At 39.8% G+C, this 23,535-nt stretch overlaps 1 protein-coding gene across 1 annotated transcript; it reads left to right on the top strand.

Annotated features, from left to right (window-relative positions):
* Positions 1 to 10,383: 10,383 nt before the first annotated feature.
* LOC109214300 (putative UDP-glucuronate:xylan alpha-glucuronosyltransferase 3) lies at positions 10,384 to 16,911 on the top strand. The gene is made up of 4 exons (XM_019378206.1): positions 10,384 to 10,816; positions 12,619 to 12,828; positions 13,241 to 13,878; positions 15,479 to 16,911. The coding sequence occupies exons 1-4, from the start codon at positions 10,749 to 10,751 to the stop codon at positions 16,507 to 16,509; spliced, it is 1,947 nt and encodes a 648-aa protein (XP_019233751.1). The 5' UTR covers positions 10,384 to 10,748; the 3' UTR covers positions 16,510 to 16,911.
* The last annotated feature ends 6,624 nt before the right edge of the window (positions 16,912 to 23,535 follow it).

Consider the following 23,535-nt stretch of genomic DNA (forward strand, 5'->3'; position numbering starts at 1 on the left):
AGATCTTCATGGAATCAATGATTTTGAACAACTTCCTGACGATCTCCATGTCAAAAAATATAGAAAAAAATACCTCATTTACATCCCTTCAAACCTCCAGAAAACTTCCTTGAACATATGTCTAGATCCCTTGTCCTTGGACGAGAAGTATGTAATTCTCAAGATTCCAATACTTCAAGACAATCTTCTACCAGCTGCTCTTTACAATCATCCACGCCTATTAATGCATTTGGAACTTTCACTAGCACCAGAAAGGAGCACCCCACATCATGAAGTATTAATGAAGATAATGATTTGGGATTGCCGGAGAGCTCACAATCATGAATTCCGCCGGAACCTTAGATTCCTGCTCACATGGAATAATCCTTGCATTCTATGCCTTACAGAAACAAGGATGGTAGATCATTCTGATCTCCTCATGGAATTCAACTACACTGATTTAATTCAAGTTGCAGCACAAGGTCATTCAGGAGGAATTGTACTTTTATGGCGAGCTCACGATTTGATGGTCAACCTAGTGGCAGTTACAAGCCAAGAGATTCATGCTTCTGTAGAGTCAATGATCCAAGAACCAACCACCCAACAACTTAGCTATTTTGATGCCATTGGCATCATTACTGTCAGGATTCTATATTTTGAAGACCCCCCCCCCCCCCCCGTTTCTCTTGTTTATGTTTTCTGTTATGTTTATTTCCTTACTTACGTGCATGTAGTTTTTGATGTAACTAGTAGTAGCAACTCTAACAATCACCCCTCTAATTCTCATACTTAGCTTATCAATGAAATCCTCCATTTGAGCCAAAAAAAAGATATTGTTTACCCTGGAATCCGGATAACAATTGAATTTATATGGGGTTTTAAGGATCCGTGAACTAAAAGATACAAAAGGTTTAGATTGAGGAAAATAAAAGATAAAGACTCAACAATTGCTGTTAAAGTAAATAATCGCAGAATCTAATATTGCTTAGAACAATTGTGCTTGATAGCGTACAAGAATTGAGAGAGATGGTACTGTAGTGTAATGGTTTCCGATGCCCTCTTTATGGGGTCTTCTCCCCTTTTATACATTCTGATTAAGGGTAAAAATAAGGTAGGTAAATCAATTACATCGTGGATCCCTGTAATTACGCCTTAATGGCCTGAAGTGGTTGAGAAAATCACGTTTGGGCGAGATATCCGGCGACGCTTGGTTATCCGTTACGAGTCCGGCTTCCGACCTTGTGTGTTTCTCCATCCGGTGGTGACTCATATCGAGCTCTGCAACGGTCTCGAAATGACTCGACCTCGGTTGTAGATGTGGCCGTCGTTCTACCTTGCATCCAGGTCGGGTTCGATGGCCCCGACTTGCCCCGGACCGGACCCAACCCGGTCGGGCTCAAGCAAAAAAGGGTATCACCCAATACAGATAGTCCCCTCGTTTATTAGAGAGTAATGATAATAAACGATATGATCGGTGACGTGATGCCCGTGACGTATGGCCATACGCCAGGTGAAAAGCCATCGAGTGCTCTGACCACGCCTGCTGCAGGCATTTAATGCTTCTCTTAATTATCTGTCGCTTCGTGTCTGTAACTTCGCGATTCGTGCCACCGCCTCATGGGAAAAGTATAAACGACCCTTCCAGGTTCAACATTTCTTATCTTTCTCAAATTTTGCGTTGGTTGTATTTTCTTTTCATCTCTTCGTAAAGCTTCAAGAAATGGCGAAAACTTCACAAAGTGTTCCTTCTAGACCAAGCTATGGCTACAGAGACAACACGAGGGAAGTAACTCTGATGATCGACGTGGGCGGAGTTCAAAAGGACCAGTCTGTGTATCAAGGGCGATATGAGGTACCAACGCCCTGCTCGGAAGACCTTGGATACACGACATCGGGGCCGTACCGTCCACGGCTGCCAAATGCTGAATTCCCATCTGCCGAGGTCATCACTATGTACCGGGACAATGCGCCGCAAAAGATGTTCGCAGTAGATGAGGTGTCAAGGCAAAATAGCGTCAAAGTGTAAGCCTCCGGTAAGAGGACTGAACCAGAGCTACCTTTTGGAGAAGACCTCTCCTTCCCCGATCTGCGTGACTCCGGAATGATCCGAGCACCAATCAACAGTCGAGAGCTGGAACAGATCCCTATTCGTTCGAGTGCGCAGACCGAAAGTTTACTGGGCTCGGGATTTAACTACCGACTCAGGAAAAAATTTGCTTTCTTTCTTACTGTAACAAGATGTGTGTGTGCTTGTTCCCATTTGGATATGACAGGCCATATCCCCGCGAAGGTCACGCCACAAGCTGAGCACAGACCCCAAAATTCCGGCCAGTCAAACAAAAGAGAAGGCCCCAATCCGAGGTCAGCAGCTTCATCCACGAGGAGGTGGAACTAAGCTATTAAACATTAGTCCATCCGGGAAAGTTAAATACCCCGAATTGGTAGCCAAGTAGTTTGTATACCCAAAAAGGGTAATAAAATTAAAATGTGTATTAATTATAAAGGATCTAAATTAAAGCTCCAAGGCTTCCTTTCCTTTGCTAACATCGATCGATTATGATCGAGCCACGCCGGCCCACGAGACGCTAAGTTTTCTTCGACCCTATTCGGATATTATCAGGGATCCGGGATGGATAAGGACGATCAGACCAAAAACGTTCCTTCATCACTAAGTATGGCACTTACTGGCTATTAACGTGATGCCTTCGGTTAAGAACGCCGGAGCCACCTACCAACCTAGTTAACAAGAATGTCGAGAATCAATTAGGCAAAACCATGGAAGTTTATATTGATGATAGTTAGCTATAAATTCCTGCGCGCAGAGAACATCTTAGCCATTTGCAGGAAAACTTTTGCTATATTAAAGCAATTATAACATGAAGCTGAACCCGGAGAAATGCTTGCGTTCGGGGTTGGATCCGGAAATTTCCTAGATTATGGTGTCCAACAGGGAATCAGATCAACCGGAATAAGATTAAGGCCAATCGAGGACATAAAGATTGTCGATAACGTAAAGGCCGTCAACGGCCTCACGGGCGCATAGCTGCTCTATAGGTCGGTTCATATCCCGCATCTCGGATAGGAGCCATCAATTTTTCAATCTTTCTAAAGGAAGAAAGAATGATTTCACGTGGGGAACCAGAATGGCCGCACGCCCTAGGGAACTCAAAAGGTACCTTTCTAATTCCACCTTTGTTGCATTTACCCGAAATCGGAGGAAGCCTCATATACCTATATTGGCCGTATCGGAAGTAGCTTATGATTGCAGGTTTAGAATTAGCCAGGAGCCTCGGCGCCGAAGTGATCGAAGCCAAGTGTGATTCTCTTGCTTGTGGTAAATCGATATACGAACGAACAAAACTTTGAGCCATGGAAGAGCCGATGCAAAGTATGTCGACAAACTCCAAAACACCTTGCACAAATTCAAAGAATGGACTCTCCAACACGATACCCCGAGATCAAAACAGCGAGGCCGATGCCCTCGCAATCTGGGCTCTGACAGTCGGGACGACGAGCTGAGTCCGAAAAGGTGGTACAGTAAATGAGGGCGATTGTAGAAGAGGGCACGCCGAGGTCAACTCAACTATCCTTACCTTGGGATGAGAAAGAACAGGTATGTGGACACTATCTAAAAAACAGGGAAAACTCCCACAGGACCCCAAAGATCAAGGGCATTGAGAACAAAAGCGGGCCCGTTTTGTTGCGAGACGGGAGTCTTATATAAAAGAACCTTCGGAGGACCAAAACTTTTTTCCCGGGGGCCCCAATATGCCCGGCCCAGAGACACAGAGTACGTATTGAGAGGAATCCACGGAAGGCATTGTGGCAACCATTCGGCCGATGCCTGTTTGGTCCGAAAAAATTTAATTCGAGCTGGATATACTGGGTTCAACATGGGACAGGATGCAAGGGGAATTTGTACGAAGATTCGACAGTGTCAAAGTGCATGCGCCATTCAATCCATCAGCCTTGCTGAGCTGCTGCATGTCGGTCATCTCCCCATGGCCTTTTCATTGAAATGGAATAGACATAGGTGGGCCCGCTCCTCGAGCTCCAAGAAGGCTCAATTTTTCTTTTGGTTAACTGAACTATTTTTTTTTTCTTTTTCCAAATGGGTTGGAAGCCAGGACTTCACCGAAAAAAGCGTTCAGAGAGAAAGAAGTAATCGACTCCTTGGGACCACGTCGTTGTCGGTTCGGACAGATGCCTTCCGAAATAGTTATGTGACAATGGGAAACAGTTCGTTGGGTAGCAAGGTTATCAAAATTCTTCGAGGATAACAAGATCAAGAGGTTATTGTCACCCCGTACCATCCACCGGAAACGGGCAGGCTGAGTCAACCAAAACAAGACCATCGTTTCAAGAAGCCTAAAGAAAGGGTTACAAGACGCAAAAGGAAAATGGAGAGAAATGCCTGCCGAAATCTATGGGCTACCGGACAAACCGAAAGGACTAGTTACCGGTGCCACTCCTTTCTCTTTGATTTACGGAGCCGAGGCCTTGATCCAGTCGAAGGTGGGGACCCCAGCGCTAGATTCCGTATGCAAACCGAGGTTACCAAACCAAGAAAGCGATGCTCACCAGGCTTGGATCCTTTTAGACGAAAGGAGAAGGCCGCACTAGTTAGATCGCAGCTCAGAAACGGGATTGGCAGCTCAGAAACCAAAAGATCGAGAGATATTATAACCGAAGGGCTCGTCTTCGACACTTTCAATATAGGGACTTTGGGTACTTAAGAAAGGTCACCCTCAACACTCGAGACCCTAAGAAGGGAAATTAGGACCGACTGGAAGGCCCTTACACCATTTTTGAAGGTTTACGGAAAGGGGTTCGCTAATAGTTACGGAACGTAATGGATTGGAAAGAACTTACCCAATAACTTGGAATATAGCGCATCTTGAGGAGCATACCTGCTAAAGGTAAGTCTTCTTTCTTCTTCGCTTCCCATAAATTATTTTGGACTGTCCGATCCTAACGCCGTGCAGTCGCATGATGCAGGTCGCTAAGGACAAGTTCGGACTACGAGGAAGACGAAAGCACGAGCTGCACTCTGTTTTCCTGTCGAAAGTATGTATGCCACAAGCAGCAATCGGTTCGGGCTAATGGTGCTTTTCATCAACGCGGTTTTAGCCAACATCGTGTCTACAAGGTATCTAAGGGTAAATCATTGTATACAGCATCCCACCGAAGAAGGCGAAGGTCAATAAGGAATAAATGTAAGGGTTCAAACGGCCAAAGCGAGCCGTGCCCAAACTAGCCTGACCTAATCCGCCCGGATCAGTATGATGTATTGACTATTACTGGCAATAGCAAAGACATCTGATGCATTTCACATCATAACCTAAAGATTTTGTTCGACTCTTCGGTGTGCTTTCAAGTTCGATCTCATAAGTCCTCCTCGAGGCATATTCGATCTCATAAGTCCTCCTCGAGGCATATTCGATCTCATAAGACCTCCTCGAGGCACATTCGAACATATGACCTCCTCGAGGCATATTCGATCTAATATTCGATCTCATAAGACCTCCTCTGAGGCACATTCGAACATAAGACCTCCCTCGAGGCATATTCGATCTCATATTCGATCTCATAAAGACCTCCTCGAGGCATATTCGATCCACATAAGACCTCCTTTAGGCACATAAGACCTCATTGAGGCATACTCGGACTCACAAGACTTCAATGAGCACAAACACTTAAACTATAAGACCTCAAGAAGGCAAGTCCAAGCTCATAAGACCTTAATACGGCGACACATAAAACTGTAAGACCTCAGAGGGTGAGTTCAATTCGTAAGGCCTCGATAAGGCTATTTTCAACCATAAGTCCTCGAGAAGGCGGGTCCAAATTCATAAAATCTCAAAAGAGGGTAATTACCGGCCTCATCATCGACTTCACTAATGGCGAAGTATACTCGAATTTTGTAAGCCTTAAAAAAGGCGTAAAAATCGATACAAAACCTAAAGTCAAATTGTGCCCGAGTTCGAATCCACTCACTCGGGGACTGCCTTGAGAAAACCCAAGGGTCGAATTCACCTGAGTTCGAAATACATTCACTCGGAGACTACTTCGAAAAACATAAAGGACTACCATCGTTCCAAAAAGATAAAAGGCAAAAGTAATAACAAATTGAAAACGGAGCAATAGATGGCACAAGGGCAGTTTTATAAAAAGCTCGCTACCGGAGCAATTACATAAGGGGGAAAACAAAACCAAAGCCTAGCCTATTCCCGGAGTCAGTCAGAGCCATCCTCGAATTCTTCGGGGAACGTCGCCCTTCTCGAAGCGTCCTTCAGCTTCGGCGGCTTTGGTGACGTCCGATGCAAGATCGAAACCGCACGAGTTGGAGTTCGGTAAGAACTTCAAGCCGGGCCTGACACTCGCATTATTCGGCTAACATTCTTGACTGCTGGTTGGCCGCACTCAGCATCGGCCCTATATTGGGCCACCAGATCGGTTGCAAGTCTCCTCGGCTTGGAGACTTTAAGCCTCAGCTTCCCGAAATCGATTGGTCCATAGCTCAAATTTCAAGGGCCTCGAGCCTCATTGGCCAACGTCAAGTCCGCAACCTCTTTCGAAGGGAAGTCTTCTCCGACTCCAACTGTTGCACCCGGGCTTCCAGTTCGGCTTTGTTCTCATCAAGTTCGGCTCTGCTCTCGTCAAGCTCGGCCTTTAACCGATTAAGCTCGGCTTGCACCCCCCTTAGCTTACAACCAAGCTCTTTCTTCGCTTCCTCCAGCGGGATAGCACAGGAGCTCGGCTCTTTGTTCAAAAGGCCAATCCGGTCCGGCTTTCTAGCCAGCTTTTCTTCAAGGACCCGGCGCCCCTCTCGCTCCGACTCCATTTTGTCCTTGATCGGAGGAACATCGATGATATAGCACCGATGCTTGCAAAGAAAAAGTTAAAGAGTCAGTACTGAAATCACAAGGCAAAAATATTAGAAATAAAGGAAGAACAGTACCTTGAGCTGCGCCTGTTGGCTTCGTTGAAAAGGCATGTCCAATCTACAGCCTCGGTGCCAGCCCGGTCTTCCTCCGTCATCAGGTGATGAAGATGCTTGCAACCCCGACCGGGGGCCCCAGAGCCCGGACGTCTTTGGGGATAGCAAAAGTTACTATCCTGTTACATCCGGGTCCAGGCTCGGAGCTGGAAACCTATCGACAAGCTTGTTGACGGCCGAGGTCCACTTGATTCGGCCCTGAGGGTCTTTCCGGGGGTTTCGAGCCCGAAGTGTTGGCGGAGGGTACCCCACATCAAAAAAAGGTCTCGAAGCTACCTCCCATCATCGGGATGTCGCTCGGCAGCTGCCCCCAAGTCGAGGAAGACGGGGGGGACGTAAACCGGGTGATCGGTACCCGGGGACGCCCGCGCAGGGCCGAGGGTCCACTAGCATCTCAACCCTACGTCCTCGGAGGAGCCTCAGCTGGATGACCACCGGTCAGGGTACGGTCGAATGGATCGATGCGGACGAGCTCGCGCTGCTCCTCATCGTCATCCTCTTTGTCGTCCTCCTCCTCGGAGGACAAGACGATTGGCTTTTTAGTTTGCGGGCGCCCTTTTTGTCCGCTTAAATCTTCCTTTGGGGCTCGTCCGTACCGACTCCCCGGCCTTTTATTTTCTCCCGAACCGGAAGGGGCATAGTATTGAAGACCTCATCTCCGCGTCCTTGGGCAAGCCTGCAAAACACGAGGGTTATGATGCATTCCCGATATACAAGAAAAAATGCGTTAACTTTGGTGCGCTATAGCGGTCAAAAAGAAGGCATACCATGGTTTTTCGCCTCCCACCGACCTTTGGAGATTTCCTTCCAGTTTCGCTCCGAATATGGCCGCTGGGCCACTATCTTGTTTACCCAGCCGGCCAGATCCTTGATGGCAGCTGGAGTTTGGGTCACCGCTGCACAAGAAAAGGGGGTTCAGGAAGAAGTTGAGGGAAAACCACTCTAAAAGAATGAACAGTGAGAAAATACTTACGTTTGAGGTTCCACCTCTCCGGAAATGGCATGCAATCAGCCGGAATCAGGTCGGACGTCCTGATCCGGACAAACCTGCTCATCCAGCCTCGATCTTTGTCTTCATCGATGCTGGTAGGAGAATGGGGGTTTGCTAGCCCGGCGGGCCAGTTTTATTAATCCCCTCGAAATATTCGAGGGCTGTATAATCGAAGAAGATGGTCGAGGGTAAAGGGAAAATCGCCCTCGACTCTCTCGACAAAAACCGAAAAACGATATACGATCCGCACATCGAGGGTGGACCTGACCTAAGGTCACGTCGTACCGCCGGCAGAACTCCACTATAATGGGTTCTAAGGGCCTAAGGTGAAGGGATATGTATATACACTAAGATACCCTTCAACGTGAGTCATAATCGACTCGTCACGGGAAGGGGCGACCAGGTCTTTCCCTTCCATCTACATTCAGCCCTCACCCGGTCTAGGCAACCGGAGTGATTAGGCTGATATACTCCGATGCCGGTTCGCCGCGGCCCGGGACGATGATGGGTTTTCAAACCTGGAAGTCGGCAGGATACCGAGCAACCAGTCGGTGTGAAAGCTATTCAATGGGGTTCTGGCGCAGGTTCATCAGATCTAGCGGGGCTCGCGGCCCGANTTAGGCTGATATACTCCGATGCCGGTTCGCCGCGGCCCGGGACCGATGATGGGTTTTCAACCTGGAAGTCGGCAGATACCGAGCAACCAGTCGGTGTGAAAGCTTTCAATGGGGGTTCTGGCGCAGGTTCATCAGATCTAGCGGGGCTCGCGGCCGAGCTTGGTCTAGAAGGAACACTTTGTGAAGTTTTCGCCATTTCTTGAAGCTTTACGAAGAGATGAAAAGAAAATACAACCAACGCAAAATTTGAGAAAGATAAGAAATGTTGAACCTGGAAGGGTCGTTTATACTTTTCCCATGAGGCGGTGGCACGAATCGCGAAGTTACAGACACGAAGCGACAGATAATTAAGAGAAGCATTAAATGCCTGCAGCAGACGTGGTCAGAGCACTCGATGGCTTTTTCACCTGGCGTATGGCCATACGTCACGGGCATCACGTCACCGATCATATCGTTTATTATCATTACTCTCTAATAAACGAGGGGACTATCTGTATTGGGTGATACCCTTTTTTGCTTGAGCCCGACCGGGTTGGGTCCGGTCCGGGGCAAGTCGGGGCCATCGAACCCGACCTGGATGCAAGGTAGAACGACGGCCACATCTACAACCGAGGTCGAGTCATTTCGAGACCGTTGCAGAGCTCGATATGAGTCACCACCGGATGGAGAAGCACACAAGGTCGGAAGCCGGACTCGTAACGGATAACCAAGCGTCGCCGGATATCTCGCCCAAACGTGATTTTCTCAACCACTTCAGGCCATTAAGGCGTAATTACAGGGATCCACGATGTAATTAATTTACCTACCTTATTTTTACCCTTAATCAGAATGTATAAAAGGGGAGAAGACCCCATAAAGAGGGGATCGGAAACCATTACACTACAGTATCATCTCTCTCAATTCTTGTACGCTATCAAGCACAATTGTTCTAAGCAATATTATATTCTGCGATTATTTACTTTAACAGCAATTGTTGAGTCTTTATCTTTTATTTTCCTCAATCCAAACCTTTTGTATCTTTTAGTTCACGGATCCTTAAAACCCCATATAAATTCAATTGTTATCCGGATTCCAGGGTAAACAATTTCGCAGAAAATCTAATTACCTGCAGATTTTTCAGTATTATCCCTAGGAAAATTCCCATGTAATCAACATTTTTCTTGTAGTGATTTTCTTCTTCTATAATTTGTTAATTTCTTCCTCGGTGGTAACTAAAAAAACTTGTGGACTCTCGAAAAATGTCTAATTTTATTTTTTAATATGTGAGCGAAATATCCCTGAAAAGAACGTCTTTGACACATCTCAAGGTAATATCTATTCTCCATTGTAAAAAATATCCAACTCTAGCATCTCTTTATATAGACCAAATTTCTTATTCCATAATTCATCTTAAACCGAAAATTCAAGATACCTTCAACAACTTCATAATATTGTTTCTTCATTATCAATTTAGTTTTAGTTTAATATACATGTTTTCTTTCATATGTCGAAATTTTTACTCCTTTCCTTATCTTTTGTAAATTATGAATTTTTCGCTGAAAAAAATCGACACTCCTTTATTGGCTAAGACCCTGAAGTGAGCATAAGATTTTACCCCTTTAGTTAAACATTTTGCTATTACATTCGACAAAAAAAATGCCACGTCACTTCTTAATAAATGCTGACCAACCTTCAATAAATTGCTATGATCATCGCTCCGACATAATATCAGCTATTATAGGGAGGTGATAACCATCTTTCCCAAATATCTTATCAATAAATGGATAAATACAAATTAATGTACGCTATTTGTTTAATCTTTAACAGGATTTCACAATTTTTGGTAAAATAATTTCTTGAAAAAGAAAAACCCACCGGATGGACCTTAATTTGACCACTCTGTGAAAAGCTTATTCTTGTTTCTTACATATATATACATAAAAATCCTAAGCCGCCTCAAATGCCTACTAATTTAACTATTGTGTTTGATCTGTTCATTGTTTGGCATTTTTCTTTGACTTCTCATCTACCCAGATCACACTTTTTCTTTCTTCTCCAAATAATCAAGAACTGATTTTAACATAAGTGGTTTTCTTGAATCTTTGAAATGTGAAGTTGGTTTTATTATTTTCTAAGTCAGATGTTGCCTTCCTTAAGCTGAAATTGAGTTTGAAAACCCAAAATGAGAGGAAGCATAATTGGTGCCTCACCTAGTCCTATTGAACCTAGACAGAGGCTCTCTGTATCCACGTTAGTATCTAACTATGCTCTCTACTTGTTCATTTTTCCATTGAATCTGATGGTATTTTTTCTCAAGGGCATTTTTATTTACATTATTCATTTGCTTACTACTTGTCTATGTTTACATATTTGGGTGTGCTTATTTTGGTTTGTGAGATGGAGTTGAGTACTAAAGTGTCTTTGAAATGAAGTTCATTTTTGCTTAATTTGTTTCTTTAGCTTCATTTACTTCTGAGAATAATTTGGGGGAATAAAGTAAAGATTAGGTTCACTTTTTGGGGATGATAGATATTGGTACTGTCCTCTGGCTAATTCTTGTGTATTGGTAGATCTAGAAACACTGTAGGTCAATTGTGGAGTTCTGTATCCGAAATGTGAAATGAAGAGACAAAAATTAGCATTTCATTCTAGTTAGTTGAAAATTGAAGTATCTTGAAAAGACTACTTCTATGTATCGTCTTTCATTATCTTTGCTGCACCTAATCTGAGTGGCAAGCTGCTTTAGTCATAGTAGATGACCTTTAGGTAGTTGTGCAACCGTTTGTTTAACTTAATCTTATTCAGTAGCACCAAAGAGCTGACATATTCATGCGTGACATGCTGATTGAGTTTTTTTCTTCCATGTTATAGTTTGTATTTATTCCTCTGCCTGCTAGTTCTTTCTGCTTTATCATTTCGTGCATCCTTGCTGACTTAATTGAAAATTTGGGTGATGAGACTCGCTTACCCGGGAGAAATTATTTAAATTGGGAGTCTTGTTGAGAGTTTGTATGCAGGGTGGAATACGTAAGATGTGGCAAACTAGAAATGTTAGCATTATGTGCTTTTTGAACCCTACTCTTCTCGGTGATCCATCCAGACCATGATATCTTGTATCCTAATACTGAAATCCTATTCCTTATGGGTTTTACCTCACATTAGATGATTTCCAATCTCGCATAATATGTTTTCAGATTACGAGTAAGAGGATGTAGTGGAAGGGTATCATTTGTTGGAGAAATCTGAATAAGGGTTTTTCCTTTCATTTTGGCGTATGTTCTATGAATAGAAAAGGTCATTTGCCACAGGTAACCTTCATAAGTTCCTTTAAGTGGAATGGTGGGAAATAGTGGCTTCTTTACTCTCTATTACATTCTTAAGTTTTCTTGATTTAAAAAAAGAAGGTAGTCTCTTCCCCCTCCGTTTTAACACATGTCAGGTTGAAAAAGAAGCTTTTGAATTGTCAGTTTTACCTCCCTGTCTCCTTTTCTTTCTCTATGCCAAACGGGTACCCCAAGATCTCAGTTCTCTTTTTGTTTTATTGTTTTCACAAGAATAGGAGCTGAGGCTGTGAGGTTGATCCTGAAAATTTGAATCCCTGTCCTAAAGATCTCGTAACTGGTCCAATAGATATTAAAAATGACACGACTCGGAAGAGGGTTCGATTGTTGGATGTACTCTTATTGAGATCTCTCTTAACGATCCAAGTCCGAACCTGATTGTATAAGCAATTACATGGGAGCCTGAAGTTTATGGAACTTCTATGGCTGTTTTGCATTTGAATTGCAATAGCGTAACTACTGAGTCAGATCTATTATCTTTATTTGAGATGTGGTATCTAACTTCAAAGTCCAATCCAGTCTTCTAAATTTCTGACAGAATTGGCGCGAAGTCTCTGATGGACAATCTCACCATTAATGACTTTGTGTTTAACCCAAAAAAAAAAAGAAAAAGTTCAAAGATTCAGAAATCATCCAACATGATAGTGATTTTGTCATATTTATGATGACGTTGACTGCCTTTTATATGCTAACCTCTGTTCTTTGGTTCAGGGAGGAAACAAGCAAAAAGAGGTTTTTGAGAAGTAAAGTTTTCAGAGATGGGGAGAAAGGCCTCCATAGCCCCACCAAAAACAGGAATTTCGCATGCAAGTTCCCAACTTTAAAGCTCATATTGGGTGTTATTGCTCTGGGAGCATTTTGGACACTCTGGCATTCTCCAACAATTTATAACACGGAATACATATCTAGTTCAAACTCTCGGTAAGTATAGGGCGTTTCGTCTTTGTTATTTCCATATGGTTAAAGATGATAACATCAGTGCATACTGAAGCTATCCTAGATATTTTGGAAGCTATGTAAGTTGCAAGGACAGGTTTTTTGTTTCTTTTATTTTCCTCTTCTTCTGTACATATGATTTTGGCACAGTTTCTGTGAATTGATATATAAAACTTGTTACCATTCTTTAAAAAAAAAAAGATGATTACATCAAATAAACCTTCTTATACCTTCATTTCTTAGGCGGTTTAGTGAGACCTTCAAAGAAATTACTTATTTGATGTTTCTGGGAGAACAAGTTCCTAGTATGATTAGAGAAACTTCTATTAGTTAAACAGATTATTTTCTCATATTCTAATTCTTTTTCTTTGCTCCAATTTTGGAATCTTGATTCTAGGGCTGCTTTGGTGCACAGAGGGTTGAGCGATGGTCCTTCAGCTGATCAACGTTATACATCACTTTTAGATATTGATTGGGACCAAATTTCCAGAGTTTTTGAGAAACTAGCCGATAGACATGAGTATCAGGGAGTAGGACTATTAAACTTCAATGACAGTGAAATCGATCAGTTGAAGCAGTTACTACCTGATGCTGAGCATGTGATCTTGAACCTAGATTACGTCCCGAACAATATAACATGGGATACATTATATCCTGAATGGATAGATGAAGAAGAAGAATTTGAGGTCCCTACTTGTCCTTCTTTACCCCAAATTCAGTTTCCGGGTAAACCAAGGATTGATCTCATAGTTGTAAAGCTTCCTTGCAAGAAGTCCAAGGACTGGTATAGAGATGTAGCTCGTTTGCACTTGCAGCTAGCAGCAGCAAGGCTGGCTGCCACTAATAAAGGGTATCATCCAGTACACGTGCTTCTTGTTACTGAGAATTTCCCAACGCCCAATCTGTTCACCTGTAAAGAGTTAGTTGTACGTGAAGGCAATGCATGGCTATATGAACCTAACCTGAACACTTTAAGAGAGAAGCTCCACCTCCCTGTTGGGTCATGTGAACTTGCAGTTCCTCTCAAGGCCAAAGGTTAGTTTTTGATGGTTACTTTTTTGTCATAACGCTAACTCTGATACTGGTGTTTAATTTATTTTACTACTAGTCTTAGGCGCTTTGCGCATGTACCCATATCGACGAATATAATATTTATTTAAATATTATAAAATAATATATATTTGTCGTGCAGTTATCATATCATTTCGATAATATTTCTAGAATTTGATGATGTGCTAAAGATAATAGCTGTAGGTATTAGAAATTTGTATCTATTAATTATAACATTTATTTGAATGTAACAGTTATATTTTTGTAAAACAAAATATAATGAACGCATACCGAACAAAATGACTAATATAACGGTACAAATCAATATTCGACACTACAAGAAACAACTTTTAACATATACCGAACTCACAAATGATGTCGAGGGAATTTGACTTCAATTAAGCAACTGGAAGAGATCTTCTTATACATTGAAACTAATTAGGAATAATCTTACAGAACTGTCACAAGTAAACTTTTTACATCCAAAAATATTGAACACAAAATCACACAATTCAACCCGACTACTATCAGTGGAGAATTATAATTACAAATTATAACGCAAAATATTTACAATTGTATCTAAAGTACGTATAAGCATAATTAATATAAAAGGTAAACAGAACATAACAAAGTAAAAACTTACCTAACGTATTATGCTTTTATGTATTTTCTCTCAAAGATGCAAAACAGGCCAAAATAAATTAGATGGATGAATAGTAAAAGAACCTCCAATTTAATTAAATGGCAAACAATAATCTTCCTCGAAGAATCATCAAAGGTGACTTTTTCGTTTGAACTTGTGATGTTCATGTTTTTTATTTGATGCCTCCTTTGTTTCATGCAAAATTTTTGATTTAAAACCCATATGTCTATAATCACTCCTTTAGCTAATCATTGGGAGGCATAGTCTATTCATTTCTCAAGAAGAAAGCATATTGTATTCCTAAATAAGTACTAATAAATATCAGTGATGAGAAACGAAGTTCTTCTCGGAAAAAAAGAAGGTACTGAAGCTTTCAAGAAGTAAACGCTATTGTTGAAGGATCCTAGTTTAATTGATTTAAAGTTATAGTAAGTATTAATATTTCCTACCTAGTTGAAATAAGGAAGGACTTATATAAGTAAAATTTATATAAGGAAAGATTAAATTCCTAAATTTTAGGGCTTTCTACATAAATGAATATTCCTAAATATTAGGGAAACAATAAAATGACTAATTTGTCCAAGTGTGAACTCTATTTGAAGGCGAACGACATTTCGCTAAGGGTCGTCGTGCTTTTAATATAGTATATTAAGAACTGCCAACCTGACCATCCTTGAATTTTACTCACTGCCTCTTGCAAGACATTGCAGGGGGTCAAGTTAAACTAATTGATATTTCATACACTGTTTATCTCCGCCTTTATCCGTCTTCCTATTGTTCTCTTCCATTTTTTAGGATTTGAGGGAGTGGGGAGTGGAATAAGCAGTTGAGCACTATTTAATTAGTCCACCTGAAATGAAAACAATTAGAGGATAACCTCCAAATTCAAGTTAATTTCTCACAAAATGATGATCAAATCTAACATTATATAAGTTTCTGCAGCAAATTGGCACTCTGGAAATGTGAGAAGAGAAGCCTATGCAACTATTCTCCACTCAGCACATGTTTATGTATGTGGGGCCATAGCTGCAGCTCAGAGTATCCGCTTGGCAGGTTCAACACGAGATCTTGTGATACTTGTTGATGAGACTATCAGTGACTACCACAGGGAAGGTTTGGCAGCTGCAGGGTGGAAAATCCACACAATACAACGAATAAGGAATCCTAAAGCTGAAAAGGATGCCTACAACGAGTGGAACTATAGCAAATTTCGTCTCTGGCAGCTGACAGATTATGACAAAATCATCTTCATTGATGCGGATTTATTAATACTGAGAAATATTGATTTTCTCTTTGAGATGCCTGAAATAACAGCTATAGGAAATAATGCTACCCTTTTTAATTCAGGTGTGATGGTTGTTGAACCATCGAATTGCACATTTCAGTTATTGATGGATCATATCAATGAGATTGAATCGTACAATGGTGGGGATCAGGGGTATTTGAACGAGATCTTCACATGGTGGCATAGGATTCCGAAACACATGAACTTTTTGAAACATTATTGGGAAGGTGATGAGGAGGAGAAGAAGGAAATGAAAACACGTCTTTTTGGTGCTGATCCTCCAGTTCTCTATGTCCTGCACTACTTAGGTCTGAAACCTTGGTTATGCTTCAGGGACTATGATTGCAACTGGAATGTGGAGAAATTGCAAGAGTTTGCAAGTGATGTTGCGCACAGGACATGGTGGAAGGTCCACGATGCAATGCCAGAGAACCTGCATAAATACTGTTTACTCAGGTCTAAACAGAAGGCTGCACTGGAGTGGGATCGAAGAGAAGCTGAGAAAGCTAACTATTCAGATGGTCATTGGAAGATCAAGATAAAGGACTCGCGTTTGCAGACTTGTTTTGAAGATTTTTGCTTCTGGGAAAGCATGTTATGGCACTGGGGCGAAACGAACTGGACAGATAATGCCACTGCTTCTCCAACACCTCCCACGGCCAATACTGCTTCACTTTCTTCTTTGTAGCTAGGAGGTTCTGTTACCATTCCTTTCTACATCTGTAAGTATCACAGAGTCACAACTTAAATGTTAACCAATGCCATAATATATACATGGTGTTAACACTTGCCCCGCCCTCGAGAATAGTCTGTTCTGCAGCTGTGCTACTTCAATTCTTTGCCATCTTGTCTTGTTACCTATACGATTGTTTCCTCTTCGCCAAATGGGGGTGGCTTCAGGAGCTGTTTTTCTCAGTTATCTTACTACTTTCGGGTACAGATCTGAAGTTGCAGTATGTTCTGGCTAGAGGAGTCATTCAGAATCTCTCTTTTGAGGCACCATATCATTGTTGTATTGAGAGTAGAAACAAAGTAAACTCACATTATATATGAAATTTATTGATTTTAGCAAGCCCAACGTTTCATTTCTTTTCTACCTCCCCCTTTTTCCATAATTTATGCCGAATGTTTTTACTGCATGGGGTGAGGGTCAGAGGGTGTCTTATTGTCTTTGGAGGAATGGGATTTTGGTTGAATTACTCGAGGAAAAAAGGAAATATGAAAGAGTTAGAGAAGTCATTATAGGCCTAGGCTTATAGTTTGTTTGGCAAAGCTTTTTGTGAACTAAAATTGCTTGTTAAAAAGAAATACTTATTCTATAGAATTAAGGTGTATGACCATGCATTTGAAAAAAAAAAAGAGTAATTTGAATGGTAGCAATAGCATTTTTTTCTATTTCCGAGGAAACGAAAATTTGTAGCTTTTCCTTAGAAGCATAAGCATAATTAAAAAAATTAAGACAAAAATATTAACCAATATGTAATGATATTGGGGTGAATTTTCAATATACAGTATTTTGGTATATCCTAATTATCATCTAAAAGTTAAGGAATAATCTAGGATGTTCAATATTATTATTTTGGTTTAACCACACTGTGGTTAAACCATAAATATTCATGTATTTGTGATTTGATTTTTTTATACTATATATATATATATATATATATATATATATATATATATATATATATATATATATATATATATATCACGACCCGAAATCCCAACTTCGGGGCCGTAATGGCGCCTAACACCCACTTGCTAGGCAAGCCAACATTAGTACTTAATTATTCATTTTTAGCAATTTAAAAGCAGAATAATAAGAAAGTAAAGTTGTAGCACTCCAAAGTATATATAATAACTCCAAAAACGCTGTCTAGTCTAATCCCGAAATCTTGTGTCACAAGTGCATGAGCTACTAAATAAATGCTACAACTAAGGACTGAAATAAAATACAATTGTTCGAATGAAATAACAGTATGATAGATAAGAAGGGGACTTCAGGGTATGCGAACGATGTATAGCTCTACCTCAAGTCTCCGAATGAATAGCAGTCCGAGCACGCCTCCACTACACTCTATTGGGACGAACACCAGTATCTGCACAAGAAGTGCAGAAGTGTACTATGAGTACAACCGACCCCATATACTTTGTAAGTGCCGAGTCTAACATCGTCGAAGTAGTGACGAGGCTATAACAAGGCACTCACTCTAAACCTCTAAGCGTATAAGTTAAAGCAACAACAGAAATAGAGGAACAACAGTTGACGTAAAAATCGGAACAATAAACATATAACAAAGGGCCCCAGAATATCATTTACTCTCAACTTCATGACATAACACGGATGCAGAACCAATAGTCAAAAACAAACATTAAAAGTCTTCTTCGTTGCGGCGCATAATCCGATCCACACATATCACATCAATACCAATATCATTGCGACGTGCAATCCGATCCCAAACAATATTTCAATATCTATTGCAGCGCGCAATCCGATTCCAAACAACAATACCAACATCCGTTGCGGCGTGCAACCCGATCCGAAACAACAATATCAATATTACAAACAACTACGACGTAACGCTCAACATAAGAGAGAGAGAGAGAGAGATCTAAGAAAGTAAATAAATCTAAGACAAACCAATATAACAAACCGGGGAAATAGAATCAAGTGGATGCAAATAGGAAATTAAAGGTTTTGAAAAAGTTAAAAAGGGCAACAAGTAAAGACATGGGTACAAGGAACATATGGTAAAATAGAGCATGAAACAAGGAAGACATGAATTTAACAAATAAGGGCAAGTAACAATGAGAGCATGATACAAATAGTAGTACGGAGTAAAAGAAGACATGATTAAGTTTAAATACACAGCTAAAAGTCCACCTCACATGCTTATTCCATGACAACGTATATACATTCGTCCCCTTGCATATATGCCGTCCCCCACACTTAAATCAAGTAGCAAATAACCAATCAAATCCTAATTCCATCATGTCAAGATTAACCACGACACTTACCTCTTTCCGCAACAAACTTAACAATAAACCACGACTTTTCCTTTGATACAAGCCTCCAAACCAACCGAATCTAGCCAAGTATCAATCAAACAATCCAAAATAAACGTTAGAAACTACCCACGAATGAAAAAGGTTCGGTTTTGATCATTTTTGAAAAAGTCAACAAAGTCGACCCTCGGGCCCTCTTGGTCGAAATCCGAGATTCAGACCAAAACCCGATTATCTAGTCACCACCAAGCCTGGATATGTGATTTATTTTGAAATCTAACCTCAATTCAAGATCTAAATCTCAATTTTATAAAATTCCTAAACTCTAACCAAAAACCCCTAATTTCTACCAAGAAATCCATAGATTTGATGTTAAAAATTCATAAATAAGAGTTGGAATTGATTGAAAACTAGGTAAAGATGCTTACCAATGAATTTGGGAGAAAAAGTTCTTCAAAAATCGCCAGTAGAGAGCTTAGAATTGAAAAATAGTGTAAAATGAGCTGAGTCCCGATTTCCTAATCTTTTACCTAGCTGTAGATTGCGATGTCCGCAAAAGCGAACTACTGTTCGCAAAAGCGAACAACTTCCCAGCCCTGCTGATATCGCATTTACGACATGATGATCATATTTGCGATTGTTCCTTACTAGCAAAAGAGACAACCATCGCAACTGCGAAGACTGTCCAAACCAGCACCAAGTCGCATGTGCGACCATTCCATCGCAAAAATGGCGCCCACCTGGTCGCATTCACGATGCCATCTTCGCATTTGCGAAGTGACGAGCACAAAACATAACACAAAATTGATGCTCGCTAATCAAAGATAATATAGTATAATATCGTCTCCACCGGGATTGATTTTAAACAATGTTCGAGTAATTTTTGGTTCAATTGCTATTCATGAGGATCAATACTTGAGTTAACAAATTATGAACTAAGTTTAACTACTAAAATAATGCAGTTGATAATTGACAGCAAGGAATTGGAGATTCGCAGAGTGGTTTCTTATCAATGTGAGGAATAAGGGTTTGACATGATTGGTGCACAAGAGCTATTTAGGATTTAACTCCGGTTTAATTCACTCTAATGTTCTAATGATTCTCACGAATTCACTCGATGATAATTCAAACGTGTAGTCAAGATTCCTCTATCGATTAAATCTTAACTCAACGAAGTGAACTAATATAAGCACTGTGAAGTATGCAAGCATGTGTTGATAGATTGATCCTTAGGAGAACGTCTCTCGAATATTCTCCTAACTTGATTTAATCAACAATTAAACAAGCTCTTTCGATTACTTAAGAGAATCAATGAATTAAATCAAACAAAATAATTCAAAGATATTCCTCTTTCGATTAAATAAATTGATGAATAAAGTTGCAACAATTCAAAACTTCATAAACGAATTCAAGCATGAACTAGAGTTAAAATCTACAAATATTTATCAAAATACCATATCCGTCAAACCCTACGGTAAACTACTCCATAATCACGGAGGAAGTCATCACAAATATAATGGAAGAATAAGAAAGCATCAATCGAACTTTACAATCTAAAGTCTCGTATTGAATCGATGGAAAGATGATGGAGTCCCATGTCTTGTAGCCTCCAATGCTCTCCTAAAGCTTCCAAGGTAAAAAAAGTCCCTTCAAGAATGTCTTTTTGGTGTATTTATACCTGTAGGAGTGGGCCCAGGCGAAATAACATTTTCCAAGCCAACATGAAAGTACTCTAAGAAAATCACACGCGCGCGCCACCCCATGCCTGGTGCTAGCGGGAAAGTTTAGAGAGCTGAAATCTGTCAGAGCTGGCCCATTTGTACTGCCGCGCCGCGCCCAGCGGCGCCCCATGCAGTGCGGCTGTGGTTATTTTACAGAGTAATTCTTTTTTTTCATGTTTTGATATCCAGACTTGGTCCTCGACCCCCGAACACGATCTCGATTTAATCCCTTGGGCTTTTATTCAGACTTCAAAGCTCCAACTTGTTCAATTTAGCTCCTGAGTATCTCTTCAACTCGAAATTACTTCCTATAAGGCGTAAAACACATAATAAGTGCAATACACTACTATTCAAGCTCAAACACAAGTAGAATACAGTAATTAGAGTGCAAACTACGACTAAAACACGTGATTCTAGCCTACCATCACGAAGCCAACAGTCTCTCCCCTCGCATTTGTGACTCTGACTTCGCAAGAGCGAGACTCGCAATTGCGAACAGGTCATCGCAAATGCGAGACCTACAGACCTGAACACCAGCAAAATGGCATCAGCAATTCAAAGCCTTCCGAAACACCTCCAAACTCATCTGAAACCCAGCCGAGCCCCTCGGGCTCCAAAAATGCACACAAGTGTAATAGCGTTATACAGACTCACTCGCTAACTCAAATCATCAAAATAACATTAAATAACAAGAATCGATCATCAAAACTCAAGAATTTTAACTTAAAACTCAACTTTCACAATCTTTCACATAATGAGCCGAAACACGCTTGGGTCACGCGGGACCCCAACCAAACGTGCGTACAAGTCCAAAAATATCATACGAATCGTCAAAAATTGGTCCGATGTCATTTACCAAAAATGTTGACTGTGGTTAACTCTAGCTTCATTTTTAGTCAAAAATCATTTTTTCTTCAAAATTTCACATAAAAACTATCGAAAAGCAACACAGACCATGCACGTAAATCAATAAATATAAAATGAAGCTATGAGAGGTCTCGAGACACGAAAATTAAGGCTAGGGTTGTCACAATATATATATATATATATATATATATATATATATATATATATATATAAAACTTACATTTCATCATAATTAAATAGAAATCTTTTAATGTCTTTCTTCGCAATTTAAAGCTCAAAAAATATTTTTTTGAAATTTTTGAAGTTGATTATTAAATTTCCAATGTATTATATGAAGGTTGTTTCTCTAAACTGGAAGTAACTTATATCTAAAGAAATAAAAAATAAAAAATCTCACCATGGTTATAGGAGTTAATATATATATATATATATTTTTTTTTTTGCGGTAATTCAAAGTACTCAACTAGATGCCAAAAAGTAAGTAATAGTAATATCGAAAATATCATATAACCCCCTTAAATATTAATGGAGAACAATAGAAGTGTCATATTGCGTTGTCCTATCAAGAATTAAATTTTGAATAATATTTTTGATTTAATTATCTTTCAGTTAACTTAAATCAGATCTTTGTAATGCCAACTAAGATTACGAATACACAAGTGAATAAAAAGTAAGTGAGAGTTCTTTCATATAAAAGGGGAAATAAGGAGTCAGCGGCTACATCTCTGTGCTCCGGAAGTGTAAGAAAAAAGGTAAGATATATTATGTCTTTTCTAAGAATTGTTCTACTACATAGGCAGCTAAACAAAATTTCAGCACCCATTATTGTTTACTTATATTCCATTTATTATTTCATTGTCCGTTTCATTCATAGAACCTATTTAAAGATTGGGCACATCATACACCATGATATTTTAATGCCCCATTTGTTTGCACTTTGTGAATGATCGAGTCTTAATCATTAAGATTTCAATCATTAATTCTGTTTGCTTTTTTTATTCTTAATTATCTAGATCTTAAGTATTAATTTTTTTCTTTTAAAATCTCTTAATTTATATGAGTAGATCTATTTTTAATCTGTCAAAATAGATCTGAATGATTAAAATTTATACAAAATCTAATATTGTTAAGTTGATATCCAATAGCTAGTTAACACCCGCAACCATCATATAATTTTATCTAGTATTGTGTTGATATAGCATGAAGGTTAATTATTATTTTTTAATTTTATATTTATTAATTTTTAATAAAGATAAATTTTATAAATTTAAATATTAAGAAAATAGGTCTTATGACTTAGTATTTAGACCTTAATGCAATAATTTAATATTATATGTGTATTCAAATTCTCACATCTTAATTAAATTGACGTGACTGGGAAAATATTAGGATGTTTGGTCAAGCTTCTTTTTGGCCAAACGTATTTATCTTACAAGTTGTTTGGCCAAGCTTTTAGAAAGAAAACATGCTTTTGAGTAGAAGCGAAAACAATTTTTGAGAAGCAGTAAAAAGTAGTTTCTTCCAAAGAATTTGAAAAAAAAAATACTTTTGATAAAAATATACCTAGAAACACTTTTTAAAGTCTTGGCCAAACACCAATTGTTGCTCAAAAGTATTTTTCAAATTAATTAACCAAACACAAATTATTTTTTAGCAAAAGTACTTTTTTGAAAATTATTTTTTAAAAAAAGCACTTTTCAAATAAGCTGATTTTGAGCTTGTTTGGCCCAACTTCTAGGAAGCCTAAAGCACTTTTCTTTTGGTAAAAAAAAAACACTCTTTTGGAAATTTATAGCCTGTTCGGCCAAGCTTCTCTAATCCTAGAAGCACTTTTTTTTCTTTCAAAAAAGTTTTTTTTTTTTGTTGTAAATTTGAAGTGTTTGGCCAAGCTTTTGGAAGACAAAAAATGCTTTTGAGGAGAAACAGAAGTAGTTTTGGAGAAACAAAAAAAGTACTTTTTGAATAGAACGTATGAGAAAAATACACTTAAAAGCAATTTTTTAAAAGCTTAGCCAAACACAAATTGTTGTGCAAAGTGCTTTTCAAATTAATTAGCCAAACACAAACTGCTTCTCACCGAAAATACTTTTGAGAAAAGCACTTCTCAAAATAAGCTGATT

The sequence above is a fragment of the Nicotiana attenuata genome, unplaced genomic scaffold (assembly GCF_001879085.1).
Source record: "Nicotiana attenuata strain UT unplaced genomic scaffold, NIATTr2, whole genome shotgun sequence".
Taxonomy (NCBI): domain Eukaryota; kingdom Viridiplantae; phylum Streptophyta; class Magnoliopsida; order Solanales; family Solanaceae; genus Nicotiana; species Nicotiana attenuata.

What these genes read in the sequence shown, in the direction of transcription:
- LOC109214300 (XM_019378206.1), top strand. Translation starts at nt 10,749, where the DNA reads ATGAGAGGAAGCATAATTGGTGCCTCACCTAGTCCTATTGAACCTAGA. An exon ending in ATATCTAGTTCAAACTCTCG is followed by an intron (nt 12,829 to 13,240) that starts GTAAGTATAGGG and finishes TCTTGATTCTAG; the next exon opens with GGCTGCTTTGGTGCACAGAG. An exon ending in AGTTCCTCTCAAGGCCAAAG is followed by an intron (nt 13,879 to 15,478) that starts GTTAGTTTTTGA and finishes AAGTTTCTGCAG; the next exon opens with CAAATTGGCACTCTGGAAAT.